Source organism: Notolepis coatsorum (genome assembly GCF_963971535.1).
Source record: "Notolepis coatsorum genome assembly, chromosome: 10".
Lineage (NCBI taxonomy): Eukaryota > Metazoa > Chordata > Actinopteri > Aulopiformes > Paralepididae > Notolepis > Notolepis coatsorum.
This window is the reverse complement of record NC_140174.1, coordinates 36090390-36111860: the sequence shown is the minus strand read 5'-3', so window position 1 is coordinate 36111860 and position 21471 is coordinate 36090390. Positions and strand designations below refer to the sequence as shown.

The 21471-nt window shown below is 44.5% G+C and overlaps 1 protein-coding gene across 3 annotated transcripts in view; it reads left to right on the top strand.

The window, feature by feature from the left end:
• Window positions 1–21471, top strand: part of LOC311235350 (disks large homolog 5-like) — a 100824-nt gene that overhangs the window by 8015 nt on the left and 71338 nt on the right. For all 3 annotated transcript variants that reach the window (XM_084322787.1, XM_084322786.1, XM_084322785.1), the window contains exons 2-6: window positions 3724–3792; window positions 9036–9204; window positions 10444–10587; window positions 15189–15372; window positions 19540–19796. In XM_084322787.1, the coding sequence (XP_084178913.1) occupies window positions 3750–3792; window positions 9036–9204; window positions 10444–10587; window positions 15189–15372; window positions 19540–19796 (797 nt within the window). In that variant the 5' untranslated portion in view covers window positions 3724–3749. The remainder of the gene's footprint in view (window positions 1–3723; window positions 3793–9035; window positions 9205–10443; window positions 10588–15188; window positions 15373–19539; window positions 19797–21471) is intronic.

Sequence of the window (21471 nt, the reverse complement as noted above, 5' to 3'; positions counted from 1 at the left end):
ACAATTGGCTGTATTAGAGGGTGGGAAAGCTGGCGGGGTGGGTCCGGGTCATTGTAAACAGCGACTCCTACAGTTCGGTCGGGGCGCCTGCTCAGCGCGGATAGGATCTAAGGGGGGTAGTGTGATCCTTCCACACGTTACACCCTCTCAGTGAGAGTCCGCGCTGCCAGGTGAAAAGAAGCGGTTGATTGGCTAGATGTGTGTCGGAGGAAGCACGTGATAGCCTCCACTCTCCCAGACCGACTGTGGGGGGTAAGTGCGCAGCGACCAGGAAGGGGATTGGGAATTAGCATAACGACTAACATTGGGATGGGAGGAAAAAGGAGGGGGGGGAAAAGACAAAAAAAAATTTTTTTTGTTGGAGGGCGGCTAAGTGGCGCAGTGGGCAAGGCGCTCACCACTAACGCAGGAGATGCTGGGTTCGAGCCCAGCTCTCGGCGTTGCTACCAGCTTGGCTGGTCGTTCATACTAACACAATTGGCAGTGTTAGGGGTGGGAAAGCTGATGGGTGGGGATTGGACGTTGTGGACGGCGACTCCTACAGGTCGGTTGGTGCGCCTGTACAGCAGAATCAGGAAGCATCGGGGGCAGCGTGAGCCTCCCACGCGTTACTCCTCACCACTGAGAGATCGCGCTGTACAGGTAAAAAGATGCGACAGCTGCCTCCTCGTGTACCGGAGGGGACACGTGATGCAAGGCATGGTCCTCACTGCAGCAGACCAGTGGGAGGCATAGTCTAGCAACGTTCGAGACAGGGGAGGGGTGAATTGAAGGGAGAATTGGCGAGACGAAATTGGGATGGGAGAAAAATTGAAAAATGAGGAGAAAAAGTGGATAAAAAATAAAGAAAAAAGCCCAAATTTCCCAAAACCCCTGGACAGTACATTACTTCTCCCAAAGACGCCAAAGAGACCAAACCAACTCGCATCTGTGATGTCAAGGGGTACTTGATGGAGCTGCTCCATTAACAGTGAATGGGAGAATGATGTTCTTCTGGGTTCATCAAAAAGTACTTTTGAGCCTTTACACCCCACCCCAGTGACCTATATTTCATAGTAGTGCTGAAAGTTCTTCAAGCCCCAATCCAGGATTCCTTTGATTTATAAACATGGGGTACATTTCCATTGGCTACATTCTTGAAGAGCTTGGCTTTGTAGATAGAAAACTAGCGTGGACTAGGAACGTGTACCCATATCCCCAGAAAATCTGCCTGTGCACTGGCAATGTCCACAATGTCTGTATCTCATTCATTATCAATGGAGCCGCTCCAATCAAGTGTCTCTTGATTGAGCCTTAGCTCTCGTGTTTCTAGCTTTGGGAAAGGCGTGTTTACATATGTAATGCTTTGAAATTCGGATTAAGGATGGAACGGATTTTTTTAAGTGAAATAATTGTAGTGAAATTGCCTTGAAATGTTGCTAAACAACATTTACTTGTCATTATTCTGTTCTCATTGTTACAAATTACGGTCCTTCCAGAGTGGTACTTTTTCAGACTCCTCGTAACTACTCATGTCACAGTTTGCTCTCCGACCTAAACCATTGGGGCGTAGTTGGTTTTTTTGAAGAGCGCAGTGTGCCGATGACTGTAGCGAAGTGATCGACCCCAAAATGAGATACTTGAGAGCAGGACTGCGGTGAGAGGTCACATGACTTCCAAGAAGCAGAAGAGTGAGTGAGCCGTCCTACACGGTGAACCTTGTGCCCATTGTGATGACACCACTTCTCTGCTCAAACACACTCATGGGAAACTAATGCTAGGGTCTGGGAACAAAGACTGCTTGATCCATGGGATGCCACGGTTCCTGAGGCAGATCACTCGTCTCTCTCTCTCTCTCTCTCTCTCTCTCTCTCTCTCTCTCTCTGTCTCTGTCTCTGTCTCTGTCTCTGTCTCTGTCTCTTTCTCTTTCTCTTTCTCTGTCGTCTGCTGGGGGAAAAAAGTGGGGTGAGCCATATAAGCTGGGTTCTCTCCAGTTTTAATCAAACCCACAGTCTCCTTTTTAGCAAGTGGGAACACAGCCAGTCTGGGGGGGATTGATTTAAGAGAGCTGGGATGGGGGTAAATAGAACCGTTTGTCATGGTCCCCATCTCTTACTTGAGCGTTAGACCTTACATCAAGGGGGGGGGGGGGGGGGGGGGGAAGAAGTTGCTGATATAACTGAACCACCAGCCATTCACCCCAGAGCCAATTTGGAAGCTCACTGAATGCACTGCTACACACGCTGGCTTTGTGGCGGAGGCGGGTTATGGATGTCTGTGGCTTTAAGATGACATAGCCTAGGAGTCTAGTGAAAGTCTCGAGCACTGTTGCAATCTTCACTCCCTTGTGCCTGTGCTGAGGTTATTACAGGTAGAGAAGTGCCAGAAGCAAGATTCTTCTCACGACTCGTATTCACTACAGTTTGTGAATGTGTATACCACACACGTCGTAGTGGTAGTAGTATAGTCTTGTATTTTGCATGCCATTTCAAAACCGAGAAGTCCTCACTGTAGGAATGTCAGAAGGGGAGCTGTGTGTGTGTGTGTGGTGATGTCACTGGAGGTAAATGGATCACCTCTAACTGTACCTTAGTTCAAATACAACACAAAGAGAAATAGCGACTTTGGGTCATTGAAAAGCGCTATACAAAATAAATTAATTATTATTATTATTATTAAATATTGTCTCGCTTTCCTCACGCTGGTTTGACAAGTTGATAACTAAGTTGCAAAAGGGTCACAGAGACGAGCTAGTGCGTTTGGTCTCAACAGTGGCATTGTTGACATTTACAAAAACGAGGCCATTTCTAAATGTAACTTATAAAGCAAGTCTATTCCATATTCATTGTTAAGATATAGGCTATACCTATTGCTCCATCTCGCCTGGTGAATCTCTGCATCTGCTGCGTCTGTTCACCTCCGTTCACGTCTTTCGGTGTTGATGACTCTGACGTTCGCCTCTCGTTGTACAGTATTTGAACATACTGTGAGGCTGTGGTGCGGAGGCCTCTCTGAGACCCTCACTAGGCCTCACTCTCTGAGACCCGCACTAGGCCTCTCTGAGACCCTCACTAGGCCTACATTCAAGCTCCCTGGCTGCGGTGTGGAGGCCTCTCTGAGACCCTCACTAGGCCTACATTCAAGCTCCCTGGCTGCGGTGTGGAGGCCTCTCTGAGACCCTCACTAGGCCTACATTCAAGCTCCCTGGCTGCGGTGTGGAGGCCTCTCTGAGACCCCCACTAGGCCTACATTCAAGCTCCCTGGCTGCGGTGTGGAGGCCTCTCTGAGACCCTCACTAGGCCTACATTCAAGCTCCCTGGCTGCGGTGTGGAGGCCTCTCTGAGACCCTCACTAGGCCTACATTCAAGCTCCCTGGCTGCGGTGTGGAGGCCTCTCTGAGACCCTCACTAGGCCTACATTCAAGCTCCTTGGCCGCTGATAATTAGCCACACTCTGCTCTGCCGTCAGGCCCACAGGGCTGTCATCTAAAGTTTGGGGAAAGTCCCACCTTATTATTTCTGCAACTGGCCTTCTGTGACTAAAGCCCCCCTCACTGTAACCTAAGCCTCTGTGCCTTGATGTGCAACACAATGCTGGAGAGATATTCATCAGACTATGATGTAGGAGTCTTAGTGACACACGCACACACACACGCATGCACACGCATGCACACACACACACACACACACACACACACACACATATGGACATGGACTGACTTTGATGCTTTTGTCTCCTCAACAGGGTCCACCTATAGTGTCTTGTCCACAATGCCGTCGGACTCGGAAAGCAGCAGTTCTCTCAGCAGCTTAGGTGAGTCTGGTGCTGGTGGTTAAATATTCAGGTGTAGATTGTAGTGATTATTTTACACTTCAATATGGCCACCGCTCACCCCCGGAGAGGCTTAGTGAGGAGCTGGGAACCGAACACGGCCAATACTTTGCACTGATGAAATCAAATTCACAATAGATGGTAATAAATGGTAAATGGACTGCATTTATATAGCTCTTTTATCCAAAACGCTTAGCAACTTATGCTTCACATTCCCCCATTCACTCACACATTCACACACCGATGGCGGTGGCAATTTGCCGACCTACTCATCGGGAGCAGTTGGGGGTAGAGTAGTGTCAAAGACACTTCAACACGTCGCCGGTAGCAGCCGGAATCAACTGGGAAGTTGGGAACCGAAGCGGGGAATCCGAAGCATTGGTCCAATCTGTTGCAAACATATTTTCATGTAACAATGATTAATGTAAAGGCACATTGTCTATAAAAAAATGTATACGTTGGTGCTAGCCAAGGCCTCACAACAAATATCACACAAATTGGCCTGATGGTGGCTCTATAATCAAAGGTTAAAATGTACAACTTTGAGAAGCCTTGTATACATCAAGTCTGATTGACATACACATATCCAGCTATCCTTGGTAGGTGACCTACAACTAGATAATTGCTACAGTGCTTGGGTTGGAGCACATATCAAGTAAGCAAGAAAGAGTAAAATTGGGAGGGGGGTTCCTGTTTCCAAATTGGTCACAGCTTATCGCGAATCATGTGCTTGTTACAGAAAAGCAAATGCAAAATGATGCTTACTGAAGAGGGAAAATAAAACATGATTGTGTGTGCCATGGAAAACGTCAACGACATGTTTACTCTTTCGGTGCTCTGCCTCTAGACTCTCCCGGGCACATGCAAGAGTGATTACACAGATGTGAAAAGGATTTAGAAAAGCAGCCCCCTAGACCTGTTTTTTATTTAGCCATCCTCTGAGGGAGGAGAGTTGGACTGGTCCGAGCCTCTGAGAGCGGAGCAGACCTTTCTGATGCTGTCGTCCTCAAGTGGGGAAATAAGACACTGCTGCAACATATTTGCACAACAACAAAAGAGCACAACACACAGATGCATGTAATATCAAAACCTAGCTTTAATCTAAGCCTCTCGCACAGTGACATGTGCCTAATGTAGGCTAACACTACCTCTTTCCTTTTTTAAGGATGTTAATATTGATTTTGCTGTGTTACCATGGCAGCATCAGCCCTAGAGGGTTCTGAAAACTCGGTATGTTATTTGAGAGTTGAACAGATTATGGTTACAAATAAAGATGAGTCACTGATTAAATATGACACCGAAAGGTACCGGGGAAAATGGTGCTTCCTTGTGTGTTTTTATGAACGAGTAGAATTCTGACATTTTTCTTGGCAAGTTGTCATTTTGTAATGCTATGAGAAGGGATGTGCCGATGTAATGGCAAACACTCAACCCAATTTGGCCTCTGAAAAGCACAATGGAAATCGACCAGATTGTATTTTTCGTAGCCGAAATTTGGCTCGTTGTAGAAATGCCATTTTTGTGACTTTTCTGTGGAATTATGTGGTTGTGTGTGTCCTTGATTTGTTACAGCGAGTGCTGTAACCCCCCTACACTCCTGATAGCACTAGATATAAAGATAAGATGGGCATGCCAGAAAAGCTTAAAGATACAGTACAATGATGTTTTAATGTCATATATTGCATATTGTGGGCTGTTAATGTCATAAATGTAATTATTTTCAGCTTCAGAAGTATCATTTGTTTTGTTAAGTGTTTTAGTGCACCATCTCTGAGCACAGCCAACTGTTAGTAGCCTGAGGGGGCGTGGCCTTCTGTTCGCTACACACTATAGATCAGGGGTGGCCAACCAGTCAGAGAGTAAGAGCCACAAAAATTACTGTGGTACCACAAAGAGCCACACCATATACCAGCGTTTCTCAACCTTTTTTTTCAGTCACGGCACCCTTCATGTGTTTATAGGTCTCGCCCTCTGGCCTCTGAAGTTGCTAATGTCTTTTTTATTTGGGCCTCACAGGGTTAAAAGTACCCTGTGAGACCCACGGTTGCAAAATTACAAAATCACTTTTAGCCATTAAAAAAATTTAAGTTTAAGCACATGTATAGTCAATTGGTCCTGTTGTTCAGCCTCACAATGCTATTTGATAGTAAATGTGTTTATATGTCCCACCCTCTGGCCTCTGAAGTTGCTAATGTCTTTTTAATTTGGGCTGCACAGGGTTAACCTCTTAAGTCCGAGATATACAGTAAAAGTGTATGTTTTCAGCATTACGTTTGTTTACCAATGATTTGAACTGTTGTTAGTGAAATATAAGATTAAAGAAATCTCAGGGCATTGAGTCGGAAACCGGCGCATATTGACAGGAGGAAGTGGAGCAGCCAAAAGTGAGTAGTCTTTTGAAGGAAGAGACTCAGGGCTTTCGAATTTAGAAAAACTACCATACCCAGCTCACGCCAGCCCCTGTCAAGCATCTGACTTCTGGATTTACTTTTTTATTTCTCTTATTTTTGGGGATTATCTCCCACAAATCTGAACGTTATTGCCATAAAACAGAACGCAGTTAGTTTCTCTACCTTTCTGTGAACGTCTAGCAAAAAACGGTGTTGCAATATGATAAAAAATGGTGGAGAAATTTACATTATAAAAAAGATGGCAGAATTCAGTACTGTATCTACAAAACCTTCTGTTTAATCATCTTCCCTTTATTCATTCGCTTAGATTTTTTAGGTCTGGTAAATTTTAGCAGTCAACATTTTTTTTTATAGAATTTATAGAATAGATATTCGCCTTTGGTTCATTACAATTTACTCAAGCCTAGTAACAGACACAGTATTTCTGACACTGGGAATACATTCCCTGAGATCCATAGATGTCCCTAGATTCAGATACCAAGAACATGCAAATGGACCATTTAAAAAAAAAATCTGTAAATGTTTATTCTACGTCCTTATGGAATGAGTGACATAAAGAAAAAGAATATATTATAATAATTTTAATTTTTTATGGATGGAAGAGCCACACATTGACTGGCAAGGAGCCACATGCGGCTCACGAGCCGCGGGTTGGCCACCCCTGCTATAGATGCTTGATAAGACCATGATGCCAATGCTGAGGACCAGGATGCGTGTATATTTTCCCTAACGGAGTTGCACTTCCGTGATCTGATTGGCCACTGATGGTTTTTTCAGCGCCAATCGTGTTACTCCTAACAATCGCGCCAGCAAGCTGTTACCCTAACCTTAACCAACTAACCCTAACCTTAACCAACTTCGAAAGAGAGCGACTTCGAAAGAGTCGCCAAGCTTAACCAGTTTGTTAGGAGTAACGCGATTTGGCGCTGAGAAAAACCTCAGTGGCCAATCAGATTGCACAAACAGAACGCGGAAGTGCAACTCCGTTAGGGAAAATATACACACGACCAGTACTGGATGTTGACTGATGGGCCAATCGGAGCAGCTAGATGTGACTGATGGGCCAATCGGAGTAACCTGTTTGTACTGTATTTCTTATTGTATTTCAAAGCAAGCAGATCGTATATCTGAAATGGCTTGATTCTGTTAATATCCAGGGGGATAGAGATCAAAGGGCTTTAGTCATCATTTTCACAACAACAGCTCCAATTTAATTTTTTTCCCCCTGTTTCTTATTTCTCTGATTTTCTCCCCGTAGTCGTTGTGCCAATTCCCCCCCCCCTCCCCTACCTGGCTGCTGTATGCATGTTCTCCTACGAGTCGGTACAAGGGCGTCCCGAGTCGATCGCACGCTTCCTCCGAGACGTGCGCCGACAGCCAGTGACGTCTTTTCACTTGGCAGCGAGGACTCTCATTGGTGAAGTGTAATGCGTGGGAGGGCACGCTATCTCCACCATGTCCTGCCCCGCTTAGCAAGCGCCGAGACCTGACCTGTAGGCATCACTGTCCACAACGCCAGATTCCCACCCGCCAGCTTCCCCACCCCCTAATACTGCCAATTGTATTAGTGTGAACGGCCAGCCAAGCTGGTGGCAACGCCGAGAGCTGGACTCGAACCCAGCATCTCCTGCGTTTGTGACGAGCGCAATCTCCGCTACGCCACCTGACCGCCCTCAGCTCTAACATTTTAGGTCATTTTACATCAAACCTTCTGTACAAAATGTAGCTTGAAAAACAAGCTTTTCATTGTACTGTATCTTTAACTTGTGTTATATCTGCATTTGTACAAGTAGTTCTTACTAATTTTACCTGTACAAAAGGATATTATTGGTATTGGCCTAAAAAGAAAAGCAGTATTATATACAGACTCTATCGTTCCCTTAAAAGTATATATACAGAAGTATTATATATACAGAGTAGACTCTTATCATTCCCTTAAAGTAAGTTAACTTTCTCTTAGTGGTCTGTCTAAATTAATTGTTAGGACCTAAGTTTGATGTTCTATGCAAATTTGATTTTCAATGCCTTTCTTTTGTTGATGATCTGTTGGTCATGTTGACATTCCTAAAAATGCTTTTTGAAACATGGAGGCATAAACATTTACATAAGCTGCTCATCACTCAGAAAACATGACATTTTCAGGTACATTTTCAGTATCATTGCAGTAAAAGTATTATGTTTTCTTTCAACTTAATTGCAATCTAGTTATGAAGCTATTTTATTTTGTATTTATTTCTTATTTTATAAACTTAACTTAAAGGGAAAGGATTCCCAAATACCCATTTTAAGAATTTGAATATCATTCATATTCCTGTTCTCCAGGACAATTCAGTCAATATTATTGAACATGCACTACTAGAACGATCCCTTGTGATTTCTTGGATATAAGATCTGTGGCTGCACCAGACAATAAATGGGCCAGTGTCTTTACAGAGCCATAAAATATTAAATTGAGCTCTCGCGCACAAATTGGGTTTCTATTCTAGTATTGCTAACGGTTCTAAATTTGAGTCTGAACCTCATACAAACACGTTATGTACCTTTTTTTTTAAAGTCGATGCCCCATTCATTGTCTATGGAGCAGCCCCAGATTTTACACCCAGGCCAGGTGACATCATCAATTTGAGGGTATTGTCTCTCTGACGTCAAGCTTAAGGAGAGAGTGGTATATATATATATATAACTGTCTCTGGGCACCGGAATAACACTGTGAATTCTTAAAAAAGGGCCGCGTTCCCATTCGATGTTAAATTCTCCATCATGTAAACCGCATGAGGGAGTTGTTGCCATCGGTAACGACGCTGACGCACACAGGTACGTCCGGGACGGCCTCCTCCCCTCCGCCTGCCCACATGGAGAACCGGCAGATGAACGAGAAGATGGAGACGGTGCTGTTCCAGCTCAGACAGGTGACCCGCGAGAGGGACGAGTTGCGCAAGCGCCTGGCCCTCGCCTCGCCCGGAACCACCTTCGACGACTGCAGGTAGCGTAGCTAGGCTCGCACACTCTGCCAACTTGTGAAAACAAACGTTTATAGGAAGACTGTGTATATACAGTACTCATAGAGATCTGTTTAACTGTTAGAAGTGCTTCAAAACAACCAGTGCATGAGCTTAAAAGAACACGCCAACATTTTGGGAAATGAGCTTACCGTCTTCTCCAGAGAGAGACAAGAAGATAGATACCAGTTTCCTCTCTGTGCGTTCAGTAGAAGGCTATCTGGCTGCATGTTAGCCTAGCTTAGCACAATGAATGGAAGCGGACATGACCGGTTAGCCTCCGGGAGAGGTGTTAGTTAGACAATGCCTAGGCTAACCGGTCATGTCCACTTCCATTCATTGTGCTAAGCTAGGCTAACATGCAGCCAGATAGCCTTCTACTGAACGCACAGAGAGGAAACTGGTATCTATCTTCTTGTCTCTCTCTGGAGAAGACGGTAAGCTCATTTCCCAAAATGTTGGCGTGTTCCTTTTAAATGTGAGTAGAATCATCACGTTAAGTAGTCTGAACTGTAGGGGCGGCTAGGTGGTGCAGTGGGCAAGGCGCTCACCACCAATGAAGGAGACGCTGGGTTCGAGCCCAGCTCTCCGCATTGCTATCAGCTTGGCTGGTCGTTCATACTAATACAATTGGCAGTATTAGGGGGTGGGAAGTTGATGGGTGGGGATCGGACGTTGTGGACAGCGACTCCTACAGGTCGGTTGGTGCGCCTGCGCAGCAGAATCAGGAAGCGACGGGGGCGGCATGCCCTACAAACGCAGACCCCCGACGCTGAGAGATCGCGCTGTGCAGGTGAACAGATGCGACTGCTGCTTCCTCGAGTACCGGAGGGGACACGTGATGTAAGGCTTCGTCCACATTGCAGCCGGCTTGTGGGAGGCATGGCCTAACATCGTTCCAGACAGGGGAGGGTAGAATTGGACGATACGAAATTGGGGATGGGAGAAAAATAGAATATGGGAGAAAAAGTAGATAAAAAAAAATAAAAGTAGTCTGAACTGTGAAAGGGGTAAACATGCTATTTTAATTATGTTCTTCCACAAACTGTCCCCACAAACACGGCGTGCTTTTATCTCAGTTGCTTCTGCAGTTCCCCCCCCCCCCCCATGTGGCGTCTTGACACTGGATTTATTTTTGATGCGTCATGCTTTTATGTGTCTCTCTCTCTCTCTCTCTCTCTCTCTCTCTCTCTCTCTCTCTCTTACGCACCGTGGGGATACAGACCCAACTCCAAAGCGGGCCACGACTACGAGCGTCTGAAGCTGCAGTGCATGAAAGCCATGGCCGACCTCCAGTCCCTGCAGAACCAACACAGCACTACGCTGAAGAGGTGCGAGGAGGCTGTGAAGAAAGCCGACTTTTATCAGTGAGTTGTAAAAGAAAGAAGAAAAGCAGACTACAGTGCCTCCGACTCCTCATCAATATTTCAATGAGCCGAGCATTTATGATGCAGGCTCTTGCACTCAAGCCTGCAGGGTTTTAACCTGTGGTCCCTCTTATGACATATCCCAGATCAGATTATTATTTTTTTGTGCGTGGTGAACCCTTTATACCAGTTCAAAAGCTTCTCTGTTAAGCCATCGTCTAGCTTCCAACTTTTATTTGATTTATTCACTTGCGAGAGATTGTATATAAAGAATTCAGCTAGGCTAGCTGGTCCGTATCCGCTTCCATTAATTTGAGCTAAGCTAGGCTGGCTTGCAGCCGGATAGCTTTCTACTGAACGCACAGAGGAAATTGATATCTATTGTCGCGTCCGACTCCTAAGAAGACGATAAGTGCATTTCCCATAATGTCGACGTGTTCCTTTTTAAGAATCCAGAATTGTCTCTTCAGATCAGTACGTATGTACGTCTAAGGCCAGGGAGCCAAATTGCTAAGGGCCAATGCCTCTGGTCACTGAGTCCCAAGAGGGTTGGTGATGACATGATCATGATGCTCTTAACCCTTTCACTGCCACACGACATAAGGTTAACCCTTTACTATCACACAACCGACGGTTGCCATCGGTTGTGTGATAGTAATGGGTTAACCCTCTGTCGTGTGGCAGTGAAAGGGTTAACCGGTTGTGAACCTTCTGTGGATTGTCGCAGTGAAAGGGTTAACTGTTTTGGTACGGCGGCAGTGAAAGGGTTAAGCACAGTGGTCAATGGAACGGTATCCGTGCCAGCAGGGGGGATGATACCAACCCAGCGGAGCATTTGTTGCCCCTGTAAGATAAGCTGTGGCGACTCGACGGCATGGTGCGGGGAGGCACGGCCATTTCATTTGTGTGATTTAACGACGCTTTACTGTCTCCATAGCGTAGAGAACCCAACAGCAGGCTGCGATGCAAACAAGACAGATGAGGGATTACTGCCATGTTTAATCCCCATGCTGCAGCCGGTGTTGGGGTTATGTACTACTGGTCCAGTCTTTATTCACTACTACCATGTCTACTTTGCCACTCGCCGGTTTAGACCCATGTTCATATTACTGACTGATGGATCAATACTCCGCAGTATTCCAGTTAGCCTGCCAGGCTAGTCTTAGCATGTACTCTGGATTGACCCCTCTTTGTCCATTAATCTGTCCATTACTCAATTCATTAAGTAATTAAGTACTAACTAATGAACTAATGCTGTGATGCTTAGCTAATGAGGTAACTAATGGAGATTGGTAACCTGATGTCCGGTAATGCCACAAAGCCGCCATTTGTAGGCGGTCACTCTGGTTGATGGTGTGTAAATGGTAAATGGCTGCATTTATATAGCGCTTTTATCCAAAGCACTTTACAATTTGTTCCTCACATTTGACCCATTCACTCATACATTCACACACTGACAGCAGAGGCAACCATGCAAGGAGCCAACCTGCTCATCGGGAGCAATTAGGGGTTAAGTGTCTTGCTCAAGGACACTTCGACATGCTGCCCGGGAGGAGCGGGAATCGAACCGGGAACCTCCGGATTACCAGACGACTGCTCTACCTCCTGAGCCACTGTCGCCCCGTGTGTGTTGACATGAACACATTTTTGGGTTAAAAATGGTTTAGTGTGAAAATCCGCCACAGGAAATCTCACGACGATCGCGGGGGAAAACTAACCCTATTTTTCTCATTCCCTTCATCTGTTTTTCTACATTTAGCAGTTGTAGCGATTTTTCAATGCAAAACATTTATGTAATAATAATAATACAACTTTATTTGTATAGCACTTTTCATACAGAAATTGCCGTTCAAGGGCGGCTACGTGGTGCAGTGGGCAAGGCACTCACCACAAATACTGGAGACGCTGGGTTCGCTTGTTCGAACCCAGCGCTCCACATTGCTTTCAGTTTAGCTGGTCGTCCGTACTAATACACATTGGCAGTATTAGGGGGTGGGAAACTGATGGGTGGGGATTGGGCGTTGTGGACAGCGACTCCTACTGCGCAGTAGAATCAGGAAGCGATGGGGGCGGCGCCCCTCCAAAGCGCAGACCCCTGACGCTGAAAGATCGCGCCGCGCAGGCGATAAGATGCGACTGCTGTTACCTCGAGTATCGGAGGGGACTCGTGCTATGTATGACTTAGTCCACATTGCAGCCGGCTTGTGGGAGGCAAGAAACAGCGTTCGAGACGGGGGAGGGTTGAATTGGATGATACGAAATTGGGATGGGAGAAAAATAGAAAATGGGAGAAAAAGTGGATAAAAAAAACAACCTCAGTGACCAATCAGATCGCACAAACCGAACGCAGTAAAAAATACAGGCGGCTTGGGCGGTATGACGGTATTACGGTATACCAGTGTATTTCGAAATCCCGTCGGTATGATTTTCAATACCGTGACGTCACAGACTGTGCGCCAAATCACAGATGCATTGCTTGTAGTGCACAGCACGTGCCAGCAGAGGGCAGGGCAGTCTGTCTTTCCCTCTCTCAGTCAGAGCTCAGCAGAGCCACGTACGTGTTCCTGTGGGTCTTTCATCTCGCATGCGTGTTAATCTGCACGACAAATAAATACTTATTCTTCTATAGAATGCGGTTATGGACCGGTGGCCGTCCGTTTATTAAGGTCGAATGGATGGACCATGGGTCCAAGTTCAAGTTCTTTAATAGTTGTCATACAGAAGTACAGAATACTTTCATACAAAATGCTTCTTACTGTTACGCTCCAGAGACTGTGCTAGACAAGATAGTATCAAATAACATAATAACATATGATGATTGAGGAATCAAGAGCGTTTTTCTAACTTTTTTAAATGGATTTGTGCATGAATGTGGACTCAGGGACACGTTGTTTGGGTACCGGTAAGTAAGTTATGTTATGGTTAAGCGTATGGAAGATGAACGTACGAGTTATGAATGCCGGGAGACAGTGTATGTTTGGTAAAGCGTTCCAGTTCGACTGTGTGTGCACGTATTGGCTTGGTGATTCACTACAGGGGTTTAACGGCTTAAGCTGGGTTTTGATTATCACTTAATCAATGCAGAATACATTTTGTGCATCTGTATATGTAGTTGTGTACTACTGTCGTGAGTTTGTGAGTCACATTGGTCTAATTTCAGCCTCTGTTATACGTTATTTGCTCCGTATGACTCGTTTCATATGTGTGTGTCTCGAATGTGCGCGCTGATGTGACGTTGGTAATACAGGTCGCTAAGGAATTTAGGTTTGAGGTTGAAGAAAGTGCACTTTTAGGTTGAAAGAACGGCCCTAATGTCAATGTGTTTCAATATAAGCGTTATGTATGAGGTGGGATGGTGAGAGCCCTGTACCTGTTTTATCATCAAGGGCTGCACTGCCGGGTGGGATGGTGAGAGCCCCGTGTACCTGCCCCTGATTACTCCTCACCTTCTTCCACGTCACCCATCAGTCTCATAAACATGTCTTATCACTAGGGTTGGGCATCGTTTGGATTTGAACGATTCCGGTTCCGATTCCGATTCTCCATATCGATTCCTGTTCTAAACGATTCTCTCTTCCGATTCTTTGAGGTGCAGGTCAAAACAGGTCACAGCTTATTTCGCAGGAGAATATTTTTTTTTTGAAATTTTAATTTATTTTTCACATTTTCAGTTGACTTGATACAGTTTAATTTGGTTGCTGTACTGTAACTAGGGTATTCATTTTTTTTTTTTTTTTTTTTTTGAAGAATCGAAATTAAGAATCGAAATGCAAATATGTTACTTCCGGTTCCAGAACCGGAAGTTAGGAACCGGTTCCTATTAGAACCGGTTTTCGGTGCCCAACCCTACTTATCACCGTCTGGAGGTCAACGGGTAATGAGTGACGAGCCTCTCCAGCCTCCGTCACTGACTTTATGGAATCTGCGATGTCACAAATGAGTTATCACAGGATATTGGATATTAGAACAATGTGGTGGATACTGGATACTAGTTGAAAGTGATCACTATTTGTTGTCTCATTGTTAGCCTGTAGAATTGTTTAGTCCAGGTTAACCATAACCCCACCCAGGATTAACCATAACCTCACCATTAACCCTAAACATAACCCAACCCTAAACTAAACCTGACCTTAACCTAACCTTAACCTTAATTTAACCGCAAAACCTGACAATACAGTAAACTAGCCCTAGTGCTCTCAGACATACTGTACAACACCCCTGCTAATACAACCCATGTCACGAATTAAATGAACCCTTGCACAGAAGAACCATATACCGTAACTCTATTTTAGAATTTTTTTGGACAGCACATTAGTGAAGTTAATCCAAATCACTTGGAATGTGACATGTCACCCTAATGCACTCAATCTATACTGTCTTAACTATATAATGTAAGCAACACTCCATGAGCTTCAGATAATTAGGTTTGGAAACATTGATCATCTAAAAACATAAAACTGACTCGTATGGTTCCTTGTTGCCAGGGGTCATTGTCGATATGTAATTGAATTGAAAGATGACATTGGTCCTCTCAATGTAGGAACATTGTTTTGTCTTGCGTGGTAATAAACGGCACTTCCCACGTCATCGTCTCCCCACAGCACCCTCCACAGTCGCCTGGTGAGTGAGCAGGCCCAGCTGAAGGAGGAGCTGGAGGTGGTGAGGCAGGACAACGTGCAGCTGGTCCGGGAGCACAACCACGTGAAGCTGGCCTGCGAGGAGCTGAGGAGGCTCCGTGAGGACGACCAGAGAGAGGGGGCCGACATGAGGATGCTGCACCAGCAGGTAGCTCTCACACACACACACACACACACACACACACACACACACACACACACACACACACACAGACATGAGGATGCTGCACCAGCAGGTAGCTCACACACACACACACACACACACACACACACACACACACACACACACACACACACACACACACACACACAGACACAGACACAGACATGAGGATGCTGCACCAGCAGGTAGCTCACACACACATACACGCACACACGCACACACACACACACACACAGACATGAGGATGCTGCACCAGCAGGTAGCTCACACACACACACACACACACACACACACACACACACACACACACACACACACACACACACACACACACACACACACACACACACACACACACACACACACACACACACACACACACACACACACACACACACACACACACATGAGGATGCTGTCTTCAGTTGTCTTCAGTTGTCTCCTGCTGTCTTCAGTCACACACACACGCACACACACACACACACACACACACACACAACCAACTACATTTTCATGGCTTGTGGGGACATTCCATTGACTTTCATTTGGGAAATAATCTAATTGCGATTTTTCTGACAGATATTGCGATTGCGATAAAATTTGCGATTATAATATATATTTTTTTAACAGCCCCACAAAGGTTTATTGTAAAATGCGGCTTGCATCTGGCCTACACGGTGGGTCTTTTCAGGACACCGAGCCTGAAAATGTTTCTTTTTACCTGGGAATCGATACTGGTACCCAACGGTACCTTTTTTTTCTGTACTTTACTCTCCCTCTCTGAAGTCTAAACTTCACAACACACAATCTAAAACCCCTTACCTCCCTCTCCCAAACCGATCTTGTATCTCAATGGGACTTCCTGGTTAAATAAATCAAGAAAAAAGAATAGCCATATTTATTTTTATACTTTTTTTTTCATAATTGCATCATTCCAAATCGCGATTTCGATTTAAAATCGATTAATCGTGCAGCCCTAATCTCAATGGGACTTCCTGGTTAAATAAAAAATAAATTATGATTTCTTTTTTTGTTGCGATTTGATAATTGCATCATTCCAAATTGCAATTTCGATTTAAAATCGATGAATCGTTCAGCCCTACACCAGAGGTTCTTTCAAATCCAGGCGAACGACCTGTAACGTGCTGCGTGTGACATCACCCCTGCTGGCCCCGTTACGGTCCGGAGGGTCAGGTCATTAAATGTCTGCCATACTTTACATGATCATAGGGAATGTCTCCTATGGCATTCTGATAAGCCGGGTAAGAATGCGTGCCTCATTGTCTGTTCACTTGAGTGTCTATGAGATCATGCCATAATTTTTTTTTTATATATTTTATTTTACATTTTTCAGAACATTGTACAAACATGACAAACAGTATACCAACATGACATTACAGACACACTCAGACAGTGAAAGTAAAAAGATACATTAAAGAAAAAAAAACAATAACACATTTTTCACATTTGATATTACAACACGGTTACCAGCCATACATGACTGAGAAATATTGTGTTTGGTTTGGGGTCCCTCATAGGGGCTGTGAGATCAGACGGGCGAATCAGCTGCCGCCTCTAGCCTCATCGAGGTAGGCTAAGAACGGGTCCCAGATTATTGAAAACCTTTTAAGTGAATCGGTTCTCAGGAACCTTAGTCTCTCCATCCGTATGACAGAGGTCATGTCCGCCATCCACAGTTGGAAAGAAGGTGCTGAGGAGGACTTCCACTCCATCAGTATTTGTTTTTTAGCAACCGTTGTCCCCAGTGTCAAAGATTGTTGTACAGCTGTAGGAAAGCTCAGAGAGGACTCAGAGCAGCCGAAAATGGCGAGCTCTGCCCCTGGCTGTATAGTTATCTTGTAGGCCTTAGAGTACCAGTCAAATATTTTGGCCCAGAATCCTGTTAGTGAAGGGCAAAACCAGAAGGCATGAGAAAGTGTACCCTCTGATACCTGGCACCTGTCGCACAGAGGTGAAACAGAGGGGTAGATCTTGTGCAATCTATGCTTGGAGTAGTGGAGACGATGCACAACTTTAAATTGGATCAGCTGGTGTCTACTATTGACTGAGCCAAGTTGTACTATAGACAGACTCCTATCCCATATAATATCAGATAGATCAATACCGAGTTCCTCCTGCCATTGTTCTTTAATCTTCTCAGTAGAGGCCATATTACAGTTGTCAAACAGACACACAAACCTAGAGATGAGGTGCTTGGAGTGGGGAGGGCTCAGCAATATATCAAAGAAAGAAACATTGTTACTCAGCTGATAGAGTTGTGCTCTTCCTGATGGCTTGTCGTACAGAACTTGTAAGTCGCTTTGGATAAAAGCGTCAGCTAAATGACTAAATGTAAATGTAAAGAATGTTCAATTGGGAGCTCTTCGAAAGCCTGAACTTTGGATCTAACATAATTTCTGACTTGTAAAAATCTGAGCCAGTTGGTGCCGGGCAACTCAAACTTCCTCTTTAGTAGATCGAAGGATGCAAAGTGATCATGCCATCATTAACCAAACTAGCATCCCGCGTCATTCAAATAAAAAATCTAATTAGTCCAATGATGTCGGTTCTAGCTAGGCCTTTGCTGTGAAGATGCTAGATGCCAATGGCATCCCCAGGGTATGAAATGTACTTTTTCTAGATTTTTTTTTTTTTATTTTTATTTTTTTTGGTGCATTTTCAATATTTCTGGGGCAGTTTTATCTTTTCTGCAAATACATTCTTGTGAGAGTTATGACACCTGGTATACATTAAACTGGACTTTGTAGTTTTCCTTTCCAATGTCATTTTGTGCACCTGTAATCCTAATTCTACATGCCTTTTTGCCCTTGTCTTGACCCCTGACCTGTCCATTGAAATTCCTCCCAGCATCTGCTCTAGCTGGTTAGAATTCCATAATCTGTATTCTATTCTATAGTCCTAAATGTAGCTTTAGCGTTGGTTCATGCAGGACATGGAAGTCATACAGTCATTCTGTTCAGGTCAAGGTCCATTTGAGTTTGAGTCCTGCGTTGCTGAACAGTGGCGTTTGTAAAAGTCTATTTTATCATCTAGATATGCTCTCTACATGCCATGCTGGTTTAATGTCTCAATTGTCAGCATCACTTCATCTGAGGATGTGGTTCCTAAGGCTCTGCTCAGGATGTCCCCATGAGGGGAGGGTTTATTTGCACCCTCAGCCAAATCCAGCAAAATCATTGCAGGCTTGCATGGATTTGCAATGATGGCATCTTGAGAGCAGAACCTATACTGCCAAATACAACTGTATAACCAATCATTTGTCACTATAAATTATTGAATTATTATGACGAGAGAGTTCCTGACTGAATTTGTATTATATTATTAGAGATTTTCAAACTATGTGAACTGCCCATATGTGGGGTTTCAGACTGGAGTTTAGCCCTACGTGGTTAAATGCCTTGGTCTCTTTGACGGATACCAGTAGTTCTGAAGTGGGATTAAAGGGGACGTTTTTCCTCCATTTGATCTCCACCACTCAAAAACAGAGTTGCAGTTTAATTATTTATAAATGGCACCATTGAAGAAGCACAATTTGATCTGATAGTCTATCCATTACATTAAGGCCCTATACTTACACGGTGAAATCCTGGCCTTTCACTTTTGCTCTCAAAGACTGCTCTAGCTGATGGGGAGAATTATTCACCCGTGTAAATGAAATAAATCTGGCTTTGAATCTTGCTTTGGCTCACTACCCCCCAGAGTTGGCAGAGTGTATATCTGGAGAAATGTGAGAAATGTTTCTCTACTGCCAAGGTGCTATTTATGTACATTCAAAACTATTGATTATTAACTCTAGGTCCGATTTACTTTTCGAGCTTTAGTAGTTGAACAACATTCCAAGGCTTTGTCAAAACGTATTTTCTTTCATTTATTTATAAAAGAAAAAATGTAATTGGTGTGAGAGCCTTGGCGAATGTTGACCTATCAAATCCTGCCCTCCTTTCGTGCTCCTCAAATCCTTCGAAAGCAACGGTTGTGATTGGAGGATCAAGAAGTGAAGAAAGGAGGGTGGGGTTTGCAATCAATTCTGCCACTTTGTTCTGCGGGTAGCGCCCCCCATTCACCCCGTCCAAGCGCGGCACGGCGTGAACATCTTTTGAGTGACGACCCAAACCATGTCGACATCTCCAGGTGATGAGAGAGGGCGCGTCCGACGTCCTCAACAAGCTGTACGACGCGGCGGCCGACAAGCTGGAGGGCACCAGGCGGGACTACGAGGCGCTGAGGAAGCGCTACAACGAGAAGACAGCCAACCACAACGTGGACCTCAGCCGGCTGGAGCAGACAGAGGAGGAGAACCGCCGGCTGCAGAAACAGATGGACGTGCTGCTGAAACAGAGGGACGCCGCCGTACACTATCAGCAGCAGTACTCCTCGTCCATGAGGAGGTAACACACACACACACACACACACACACTACCAACAGCAGTACTCCTCGTCCATGAGGAGGTGAGGGGCAGATCCTATTTACATAAACACACAAACACACACACACACACACACACACACACACACACACACACACACACACATCCACTACCAACAGCAGTACTGCTTGTCCACGAGGAGGTGAGGGCCGGCGGAGAGCCAATCATATTTACATAATATATACACACACACACATACACAGTAGGATATTAACAGCGACCAGGGGCAAAAGTTCACTTGAAATTCACATCAAACGGTCTGTACGTCGGGATTATAGGTGCAAGGAAATTGGCACAGGAATGTGAAATTAAATGGAATGGGTATCCTAATTCTTGAGTGTAATTAGAACGCCCTCCTTTAGAATGGAACACATACACACACACACACATGATGCATGCACACACGCACACACACACGCACACACACACACACGCCGCTGTGCGCATCCCCAATAAGGAGATGAAAACACAAATACGACCAGCCTCTCCAAACAAAACGTAATAACCACCAGTAGTATCTGTAAATTTGACCACATACTTAATTCTTGAGTCAATGCCAAGGTCGGATCTACAATTTTAATCCAAGATGAGGCTTTATGGATATGGACAGATGCTGCATGATTTTAGCATCCCCCTTTTTGTCATTCTGAAAATGGAAGCAGATCTCATGTTGTTGCTGGGCTGGGGGATATGACCAAACTATCATATCACAATATTCATTTTTGTTTTGTTGTTTTTTGGATGGTATAATGGGTATTTGACGATTATAGTTTTCCAGTACAAATTAAAATGTGATATGATATATTTGTATGCCTTTTAACTCATTGATCGCTGGGAACGGGATATGACTATGTGCTGCCACGCTATGCGTCTATGGAGTCGCTCACCTTGTTTGCAGGGCTATAACTATATATATATATTATAGCTATGAATGCAATTAGGGATGATCCGATCACGTGATCGGGATTGGGGGCCGATCACGTGATTTTCAGAAGATCGGGATATTTTTTTTTATTCAACAAACATGACCATGTTCACATCTTAAACTCATACTGAGGCCATAGTTGCCTTGGTTTTAAATTGCATATCATCATTCATTTATTTATTGTCACACAGAGCAGAAGAATTTTGCCAAAACAAACGCATTTCCTTTGATTTAATTATACATCAAATGATTTATGTCAAGGATGAGGGACATCCACTAGTTGCAGAACACCTGATTTTTACAGACGATGGCGCCATTGAAGCAGCAGGTTGGAGGCGGAATTTTTAGATTACTCCGGTTGCAATGCCTCGCTTGAATGAAGTTAACTTTTCATCTGGATAACGTTAACATTCAGGGTGAATGTAATGTGAGAAATTGGGATGGGAGGACTTTTTTTTTTTTTTTTATATAATTTTTTTATATATTTATTTTTTAATTATCGGACCGGGAAAGATCGGTATTGGTAGATACTCAAAATCACATGATCGGGATCGGATCGGGAGCAAACAAATGTGATCGGGACATCCCTAGATGCAATACTATGGCCCATTTGGCATTGAATATCTATCGTTCAAGATGTGAAAAAGAAATAAGTTTTCCATCCATACATTCCCGTTTTATACCGTGGTGAATATAAGTATGGTTTTAGAG